At 37.5% G+C, this 11087-nt stretch overlaps 1 protein-coding gene across 1 annotated transcript in view; it reads left to right on the top strand.

Moving 5' to 3' along the window:
• The first annotated feature begins 362 nt into the window (after window positions 1–362).
• The window catches only part of LOC137404212 (uncharacterized), a 30665-nt gene continuing 19940 nt past the window's right edge, over window positions 363–11087 (top strand). The window contains exons 1-3 of the mRNA XM_068090373.1: window positions 363–390; window positions 8441–8574; window positions 9455–9565. Coding sequence (XP_067946474.1) covers window positions 363–390; window positions 8441–8574; window positions 9455–9565 — 273 coding nt within the window. The remainder of the gene's footprint in view (window positions 391–8440; window positions 8575–9454; window positions 9566–11087) is intronic.

Genomic DNA, 11087 nt, shown 5'->3' with positions numbered 1-11087 from the left:
AGAAAACTTTAAATATATAAAAATCACCAACAAAGGAAAAAATGGAAAAGTAGAACTGTTGTAGTTAAGTAACACTGGCTACTTTTTAAGTGGGTTTTTAGACGGTGAAAGTTAGTGTCTCAATAAAACATGTGTTATCAATTGGAGGCGTGGCATTTCCACCGCCACGGAAACGTCATTGCTTTGACGTCCTTATCTAAACTTTCAGACCTAATTGTAAACTCAGGCATAGACCGAAAAAATAATCTCCGGTAGCCATGAACCCTTGTAGCCCAAGCTTTTAAAAATTATGCAAAATACTACCTAGCTAAGGTACCACAATAAGCAACGCTGTTTTCTATTAAAGAACTCGCCTTAAAAGTATGGCGTCCTCCATAAGCACACGTTTAGGTAAATCGTAGTTATTTATTTGTAAAAGTTCATGGCTCACGGCACCTTCGAAGATGTTTGAAATTTTTCTAACAACATGTAGAATTAGTCGTTACAGACTATGCTAATCGAACATAAATTGGGTAGTACCCTTATAGAGTTGTTACGAATGCTTTGAAAAACAAAAGTAACCCTCTCTAACCACCTAGTAATCCACCAACCCTCGATTTTTAATGCGGTATTCTTTACTATATGATATAAAAGCACTGATGTACAAAGCTCTGTAAATTATTGGTGAGAGTTTATTGAACAGTCTATTAGAAATATCTAACCGAGGTTTAATAGCTATAACTGTTAGTTTATACAGGCAGATACAGTTAGGCTAATGGTGGATTAGAATTTACAACGTTTATTACTGCACAAAATGTCACAGAGTACCCTTCCACCGGAAGTCACATCTATCTGTGGTTAATACAATAACACAACATCTCCCCTTCCCGAGAAGATTGAAAAACCAAAAGGATCCAAAACAGAATACAACATTACGAATGATAAAACTATACTTGTAGTAAGTCTAACTCTAAATGTTTGTGGGATGGAGCAGCTGTTTTTCGTATCAAGAATACGATGCGGTTTTAACTCTCGACCAAAGCTCGATTGCTTTGGCGAAGTGGTGAGTAGGTGGTGGGCTTTAAGGTGGGGAGCTCTACTAAATCAGATTGGTTACGACGAACGGTTCTGTTGGTATCATCTTGTACAACCAAAGATTGCAGGGTACTTGCGGGTGCACCTGTGACTTCTGCATTACAACAAAGGTCTTGCACATAAACCGCAGTACCTCATTTGATAGGCCTTTGTATAGCACGGTGTCTGAGATCAAAGTTTATAGCGCTTTTTTACTGGCTTTCTTTTTCCTTAGCAACAATGTCCTTGGTATCGATAGCTACCAGCTGTAGCACAATGGGTGATGACGGCACCGTCGTACGGATACATCTCCCCGTAAGCAGTTCAGAGGGTGACTTCCCGCTTTCAAGCGGCGATGATCGTTAGGCCATTAACCCCAGATAACGGTCGAGTTCTTTTTTGAGGTTGGATTTTACCATTTGGACGGCGCGTTCAGCTGCCCGTTACTCTGTGGGTATTTGGGCGAGCTCGTAATGTGAGTGAATGAGTATTCGGCGGCACAGGTTTTAAATTCCTCACAAGCGTATTAGGGTCCATTGTCCGACACCAACATTTCGGGCACAGTGTGATGAGCAAATATGCTATTCATGTGACGGATAACTTTGGTGTTAGCCAGTGCATTGAGCACCGCTACTTCAATATAACGCAAATAGTAATCTAGCCGCAGGAGGTATGTTTTACTCTGGAACTGGAACAGGTTGCTACCTACTTACTCCCAGGGTCTTTCTGGGTAGTCCGAACGAAGTAATGGCTGCGCATGTGTCTTAGAGAACATCTAAAACGAAGTACAATTTTGGACAACATCCGCGATTTGTTGCGACATTCCAGACCACCAAACAGATTTTTGGCTCTTTCGGACATTTTGTTATGCCTAGGTGAACTTGATTCAACACTGCCAGTCAATTAACTTGAGGGATAATAATTCGACTGTCTAGGGCCAGAATCTCTCCTATCAGAGAGAGCCTTTCGTGATTCTCAAAGTACGGGCGGAGGAGGATCTCAGTCTACAGAAAGTAAACAGGCCACTCGTTTTTAACATGGTGTATGACCCTTGCTGAGACTTCATCTTCCCGCTGAAGTATGCTTAGTTCGTGGAGCCGAGCAGCAGAAGCAGTCTGGTGCAGTGCAGAAATAGCATGGAGTTATACATCAGCAGTGAATGCATGATCCCCGCGAGGCAACAGCGCAGGAGCGCGACAAAGCGTCTGCAATTATATTCTCTTTTCCAGGGATATAGTCGATGTGATAAACAAACCTCATGAGTTTCATGAAAAATCTCTGGGTGTGAGTAAGATGCTCATCTATTTTTCAATATCATTCAGGAGAGGCACGAGAGGCTTGCTACTTTCAGGCCTATTATATACTGCTTGAACTTTTCGCAGGTCCAGACGACTCCTTAGTGCCTCTTTCTCAATTGTTGCATAACGCATTTCGGTGTTGCTCAATGCTCGGTAAGCGGCAGTCTGAAACTGGCAGTCTCGAACTGCCATCATCTTGTCTCTGCAATGGAGCGGCTCCTATGCCTTCATGACATGCATCAGTCTAAATTAGTTTTCTGATCCGGGTTGTATGCGGCCAGCTCTACAGATTTCCGTAGCTCCTTCTTGATTTGCTTATTTGCCCCAGCACTACATGCAATTTTTATGCAATGGGTCACGTAGAGGGGTGCTAATACTTCCAAGCTGAGTCGAAAATTTACTAAGCTGGTTGAACACATGCCGAGAAAGCTACAGACATCTCTAGTGCATGTAGACATGGCAAAACTTTCAATGCCTTGAATTGAATCTGGACTAGCTCGTATGCCAGTAGATATTACATGTCATAGAAATGTTATCTGACAACAGGAAAGCTCACATTTAGAGTTGTTAAGGGTCATGTTTATGTTCGACATTCTCTCCAGCACCGCACGAACCCGGGTGTGTGTATCTTTTCTCCGATTACAAACATCATCTATGTGACAGATAACTCCCTCCAAGCCACTAAGGACTTGGGAAACAATTTTGGAGTAAATTTTTGGGCCTTTTTTTAGCACAAACCTCCCGAATAGGGTCAAGAATATAGTCAGATACTTATTCTGCTCTTTGAGGGGAGTTTAATAAAATCCTGAGTTGGCATCGAGTTTGGTGAAGATACGCGCCTGTGCCCAGCATAGCTAAACTAGACTGAGCGTGAGCCACTTGGTACACTTCGCGTCTCGCTTGTTCAGTTCTGTAAAGTCGACACAGATTCTAACTTTGTTCTTTTTAGGCACTAATACCATACGCGCGCATCAATCGGTTGGTTGATTTACGGGAAAGATTACTTTGTAAGAGATCATGTCCTCTAACTTTGATTTAACGCTGTCCATTAGCGGATATGGGACTGTATGATGTGCGTGAATGACAAACGGTTTGAAGTTGTCATTCAACTCAATACCTCCACTATGCTCCATCTTACCTAGCCCTACAAAACTCTTGGGGAATTCCGCCCTAAAATTATCATTACTGTTACCTACATCATCAACATCACATGTACGTGCTACTAGACCTAAACAAACACAAGCATGTCTACTAAGCAATGCTTTCGGTTGGTCCACAACGTACAACGTACATCGTCATGACAGGCGTTATTGACAGTAAGCTTATTTTGGAAGCATCCTATAATCCCGCGACCAAACAAGCGGAGCGAAGTGTGGGAGTTTTTATGATAAATGCATGTGCACACAACTTACGAACATTATTCATCAACAATGAGACGAACCCTTGTCTAGAAATTTCATCAACAAATTTAAGCATCGTTTTGTTAAGTTGTTAAAGTATAATAACAATACAAAACACATTTAAACCTATTTAAATATGTTACCAAGTCTTTGTAAACCGTCGATATTATCTTAAAACTTACCCATCTTATCGGATTATACACAAATAGAGAGATTAATTTGGACAAAAATTGCCACAAAACGCTTGAAAAGCTTGGTTTAATAAAAGTTAAGACCGGAAATTGAAACGGCGGTCGACAGAGAATATAACGATCAAGTCGTGCGCATTTCTCGAAAAAATAACGTGCACATTTCACCAGTCTATGGCATTGTTTACTTGTAATCGAATTTATTCGAAGGTTTCTGTAATAAACGTAGACCGTTTGAGGCGTTGACCGATTTATAGGTACGAAATTGTAGTACACAGTTTATCAGCTTATGTTTTTGTCTAATCACCGAAGGCTTCATTATTTAAAACGTTAGCCGAAATTCTTTACAACTTATGTACAAGCTAGGGCTGAACGACAACGCCCCTTTATGACGAGAACCTTTTTTTATTTTGCTCCGGTTTGCAGAAAACTTTCAGACGCGTGAACGCTCATACTTGCTTTCTGTTAAAGATCGCTGCAAAATTGTGCATTGGTTTTCTATTGTTACTGTATTACTATTACTAAGTTTGGATATTCTTTTTGATACTTCTTGATATTGTTAGCTATGACGTTTTTAAATGTAAACAAAATTGTTCATTGGTTTTCTATTATTACTGTATTACTATATTAATAATACTAGTTATTCTAATAATATCAGTGCATTTTACTTCTAATATTGGCTTACTAATATTGGCTGGCTAATACTTGCTTTCTGTGAAAAATCGCTATCAAAACCATTCTACATTCAACGCAACCAACTTTCAAACTGCGCATAGTACCCAGTAGCTTGTCATTTTACTTCTACTTTTGCATTTCTGAGTTATAATAAACATATTTCCTTATCGTAGTTGGTAAAATACATACATTACAGTAGGTTAAGCCTACAGCTTAAATTAATATTTTTTTATCATTGTAAAACAGGTTTGAGATAGTAGTAGTATAATAGGTGTGATTTTTGCATTATTAAAGATGTAGTTGCGTCAAAATTTAAGTTGATCTTAAAAGAAAGCATTTTTTTTCTCTATCAGTTGATATGTTGTTTGTTGTGTTACGCGATCGCATTGCCAAGATATTTGAAGATTAAAACCGAAAAAATCTGATCACCGTAAAAACGCTCAGGCCACAAAAACGTGCCCAGCCTCGCCAAAAATGATGTCACGCGTTTGGCAACCTGTCTCTATCTCTCGTATTCACATCGGCTATTTGCGATAAAAGTCTAGTCTTACGCGGCTCAATTGGCATATATCTTATTTTGTATTTGCTCATGTTGGCTAGAATAAAATTTTAAATCCTGCTACAGATGCATTATTATGAATGTTTAAAAGGCCTCAAATAACGAAAATTGAAAATTTGTTCTACTCACTTTCTCCAAATGTTGTGTAAACATTTGGGTACCGACTACCAATTCTACCGGTCTACGGTAATTCTGTCAAGTCACTTTATGTAGAACGCGGTCTTTGTATCAGCACAGTTCTGCAGCTACCCATATAAACGATATACAGCCTCCCATAAGCCCCGCCCACATTATGTCGCCTATTACCTATTGCCTACGTACTAGTTTCTTACTAGTTTCTTACTAGTATTCTTACCGAATACTAAATAATTGAAATAAGCAAGCCACCTCTTTGAAAAGAATATAGACAGGGATAGAGTTTTAAGGATGAGAAGTCTGCTGCAAACTGGATTTGAACTCACATTCTCCAGTTCTGCGGACACCCATATACCATATCCGATTCACTACAATATTCTGCAAATCATGTTTTGCATTATCTTCAACAATATTATTTTATTATATAATTTTTACAAGCAAAAATATTTTCATCTCGGCATAAAGCTTTTATTAAAAATATTCATCAAGTCGTGGCCACTCACATAGTATTAGCTGATACAATAAGACAAATTCATCTACTGCAACAAACTCAAACAAAACATCATCCAGCACGCATTCAAGTCTCGCTTTCTCCTTTATGGCAGTTTCCACACTGACAAAGCTTCTTCGGCTGGTGGGACGACATAAACATTCTGTAATCAGTAAAACAAGTAAATGTAAACAAAGTAGATGCAATAAATATGTCATTCATAGATATGTCATTCTAAAGCGTATTTATTGACAGCTTCCAAATTGGGAGTTAAATAGATTGCGAGTGTAATTTTAAAAACGAATAAACATTTAATAAAGGCACAAGTACGCCAAGCCAACGAGTCGAAGCTTTGGTTCTGGAAATTAAAGGTTTGCAATGATCAATCGATTTTACCCACTTCCTACGAGTGAAAATAATTTGTAATCATGACTCTAATTTACCAAAGAAAATTCGAAAAAAATATTATAGCTAGGTAAAACGGCAGATAAGCTATGAAACGATGATTGGAGATAGCAAAGAATTATCATTTTATTAATTAGTATATGTATTTATGACTATAAAAAATATTACATTTACTAAAGTATAGAAGACTCTAAGTTAATTTACCTCCATTCTGTCTTCTTCTGCAGCAAAACGCTGCTGACGCCTGTCAGCTTTGGCCATAGGCTGTCTACTCTAATCTTTTACTAAAAGTTGCTCAGAAAACGAGTAGCGGTCGCTCGAACTTGAAGCCATTTTAAAACTATGTATAACTTAGTAATTGTTGAAACGCGTTGAATCAGTAACGATGAGAATGAATTCTCTAACGATGAGAATCTTCGAGATCACAGACAACGCGTTTTACGAGTGATAACATTTATTACGGCCTATATAAAAATTTCGCACGCATGATTGGCTAACGAATCGACCTCATATTTATTGCTCGTGGTTTCGTTTCAGATACCTTGCTTATGACGTCACGAAATAGGCACCCGCTGGAACGTGAGCTTTTTAAAAGAGGGCCTCATTCAAACGCATATATCTCTGGACAGGGATGGTCTACAAAGACAAAAATGGCATCAAATTGTAGCTGATGCTTTAGCCTTTTATGGGTCCTAATTTCATTTTTGACGCAACTACATCTTTAAGTGTGATTTATTATTGTATTAAACCAAGCTTTTCAAGCTATTTCTAGAACATTTCTATTTCAAACAAGTCTCAATTACACTATACTTTGTCAATTCCTGCTGAGAACTACTTTTTCAACAACCAACAGTACCCTTTCTTTTTTCCATTATTACTTTGGTCGTGGGCTGTATGACAGTGGAATTTCTAGTAGGTATTACATTTTCACCGGGGCCACTATGATGTATAGTATATACGATGGTATATGGTATGATGTATAGTATATACGATGGTATATGGTATGATGTATGGTATATGATATATGGTATATACGATGGTATATGGTATGATGTATGGTATATACGATGGTATATGGTATGATGTATGGTATATGATATATGGTATATACGATGGTATATGGTATGATGTATGGTATATACGATGGTATATGATATGATGTATGGTATATACGACGGTATATGATATGATATATGGTATATATGATGGTATATGGTATGATGTATAGTATATACGATGGTATATGGTATGATGTATGGTATATACGACGGTATATGATATGATATATGGTATATATGATGGTATATGGTATGATGTGTAGTATATACGATGGTATATGGTATGATGTTTAGTATATACGATGGTATGATGTATGGTATATGGTATGGTGTACGGTATATACGATGGTATGTGGTATGATGTATGGTATATACGATGGTATGATGTATGGTATATACGATGATATATGGTATGATGTATGGTATATACGATGATGTATGGTATATACGATGGTATATGGTATATACGATGGTATATGGTATATACGATGGTATATGGTATGATGTTTAGTATATACGATGGTATATAGTATGATGTATGGTATATACGATGGTATATGGTATGATGTATGGTATATACGATGGTATGATGTATGGTATGTACGATGGTATGATGTATGGTATGTACGATGGTATATGAGACATACGCCACATATCAAAACTGACTGGCCTAGTTTGTTATCAGTGAGTTTGCGCTTCAGAAATTGGTTTAGAGGACTAAAATAATTGACAAGAAAACTGAACCAGAGTGGGGTTTTAGTCGGTTGTTAAAAATTGTACCTGGCACTATGTGAAAAACGTAAGTGAGCAATTAAGTGATCATACGTTAATGGATGAAGAAAAACGTCAACAATGAAGTAATTAATGCTACCACTACTTGAAACTTCAGCAGCTATTTTAGTTTAGAAGGATTTGTTTTTGTACCCTAATGTATAGTCAGTCCTTTGAAACTATCAAAGTCACTAATAAGGCTTAGCATATATTCTCAGCTTTTAGTTTTGCAATTTCTCCAATCGTTTTGTTAGCTATGAGCTTAAGAATTTAGAATTCTCTTATCCATTGCAACTTCTAAACTAAGGTCAAGGTTCATGGGGTTTCTTTAGAATAAAATAGTTCCTAATAGTTTCTTACAAACATCTGCCAAGTAGTTTTGCGTGAAGCAATATTGGGTATGTGCAGACTCGGGAGAGAGCAGTGAGGATGAGACAACTAGAGATTATGACTTGGGTGATGAAGATGATGAAGAACTTGTCATTACCTGCCCTCCTAGTCAGTGCCCGTTCTGTAACCTGGTTCATCAGTCAGGAGAAATGGTTTGTATCCTTGAGGGTCTGACACTGACAGAGTACAAATATTCAACCAATTTGGTTATGGAGCCTCTAACTTTCTCTTTAATCTTAAATAATTTCTCTATGAAAAAGTTTCAAACATTCGACATGCTTACCGATGAGTAGTGGCGGAGTTCAGTAATAAACACTAGTTGTCATTGTTGTCTAGTTGACCATCTACTTTGTTGATCTAAAAAACAATGCGATTAGCAGTGAATTATTACTGCGGGTTTTTGTGCAAAAGGCTTTGCGAAAGCTTATTTGAGATTGAGCCCATTATTACTATGGACCAAAACAGACTCTACTATCAATATACAGTGAAACACGGATAACTCAAACTTCAAGGGACCGAGGGATTTCAAGGACTCTACTATCAATATAGTTGTTTATTGTACTGTTTTTCCAGGAGAGTGTGAATTACGGAATTCTACTTATTTATTGCTGTATTATATTTTTAACTTATTATATTATATATTCTTATTATATTTTCAACCTAGCTTAATACTCAGCGTGCCTCTCATGTCGACAGGATTCCTATTTTGGGATAGTGCTTTTGGCCTCTGACCATGCTAGTAACATGATCAGTGTGCCTTGGGTCACTCTGTGAAGCTATACAGCTATGAATGTTAGCTCAAAGGTTGCACAACTCCTGTTGGCACATTTCACCCGATATTTGAATGCGAGAGATTGAAACCAATAATAGAACTCCTCTCTGTGCTTCTAAAACTCGCCGGGCATGATAGCTCACAATTTAGCTGTTTCCTCTCATCTCAGTTCTGATTTGTACATTGTTTAGGGTCTCACGGGTAGCAGTGACTATTAGCCTGAGAATTTAGTTAACCATGTGCATCTATACATTATCCAGGTATTGAAGCACGTGGAGGAAGAGCACGGGCTACCATTGAATGAGCTGTTCAGGAAGCCGTCATATGACTTCTACAGTTATGTTAAACTTGTCAATTACCTGCGCAAGCATGTGAGTAGCGGAAATTATATTGTGTTGCTTAGCCTTTGTTCCAGTTTGGGGCACTTTAAAATTCCATATGGGTAGGCGTTTGTGATACTTGATGCTTGTGACATTCGGTTTACCATCACATACCTTTCACTGTTGTATTAGACATGCTTTAGCGTTTGCCCTGATTGCTGTTTACAATGTAGACAATCAAATTAGCTAGAGTTAATTGGAAATGATATGTCGGTAATAGCCATAGCATAGCCTGAGGTCTTTATATATACAGTAATACTTCAACTTACGAGTGCTCTAACGTACGAGAAACTTGAGATACGAGCCAGCTTTTAAGCAAGTTTTAGCACTAACAGACAAGCAATGTTTGAGATACGAGCGCGTGAGTCAGTTGCGAAGTATGCCGGAGGTGTTTTATGAGAACAGCATCACTCTGTATTTTTCAACTAATCAGGTTATACTTTTGTACACACTTTTGTACTTTTGTGTTTTTGTGCGCAATTTTCAGTGCAGAGTTATGTGAATTAAAAGTACAATGCGTAGACCGAAAGTTTGCCAGTAAAAATGAAAGATAATGCAAAGAAAAAGCAAATGATAACAATTGATATTAAACAGAAAATTATTGTAAAATATGCGAAATGTGTATGCGTGATTGAGCTAGCTCAGCAATATGACAGAAATACATCCACAATTATCAAACAGAAGGATTATATTCAGGGTATTTAGCTCGCAAAAGGACTAACCATAGTTTCTAAACGACGCAGCGATCTTCATGACCGCTGATGGAGAGACTGCTCAGGCATTGGATAAAAGATAAACAATTGGCCGGTGATAGCGTAACTGAAACGATGTTTCAATAAAGGCGAAAAGGCCGGTGTTTAAAAGGCGAAAAGGCCTATGTGAAAAGGCCGGTGATATCTATAAAAATTATAAAAATAGACTTTCGGACAAGTTGGCTAGTGGTCGTGCATTAACCTTTTGTGACGACACCAGTGTTCGTCCTAATCACAACACGTTGAAAGGGCGGACAAAGGCAAACGTCCTTAGATAGGTTTATCTTAAAACGGCCGGATAGTCGTAAAAGCGAAACAAAGGAAAAATTAGCTAACCAGCGAGAAACTTCCAACTATGAACGCCGAAGAAATCTTAATTACGTTAAGTTAAAAATGAAAGTTTGCTTTTAGGTTTGCTTTTAAGTTTGTTTTTCAGACTTTGATAAAATCCAAATTTATCAAATTCAACTGTTGTAATGAAGGATAACACTTATATCTCCCTCCCTGGCAAAATGCTAGCGTTAGCTGCTACTGTATGTATTTAATTTTACATTTTAATTAATCACATTTCCTTGCATTACTTTTTAATTTTTGCTTTTTGAAAGCATGTAATAAGTTAGGACAACAGCCAACATGTTTTTTCTGTTATAATATCTTGTTTTGAGTGTTTTATTTGCATTTTTATAGTATAGAAACCAATCAATATATAATTAATTGTTCTATATATAAATAAATTGCACCAACATGCGAGTAAATTGACA

This window comes from Watersipora subatra, chromosome 9 (genome assembly GCF_963576615.1).
Source record: "Watersipora subatra chromosome 9, tzWatSuba1.1, whole genome shotgun sequence".
In the NCBI taxonomy this organism is placed as follows: Eukaryota; Metazoa; Bryozoa; class Gymnolaemata; order Cheilostomatida; family Watersiporidae; genus Watersipora; species Watersipora subatra.
The sequence above is the reverse complement of the archived record's forward strand: the minus strand, read 5'-3'. Positions and strand labels throughout refer to the sequence as shown.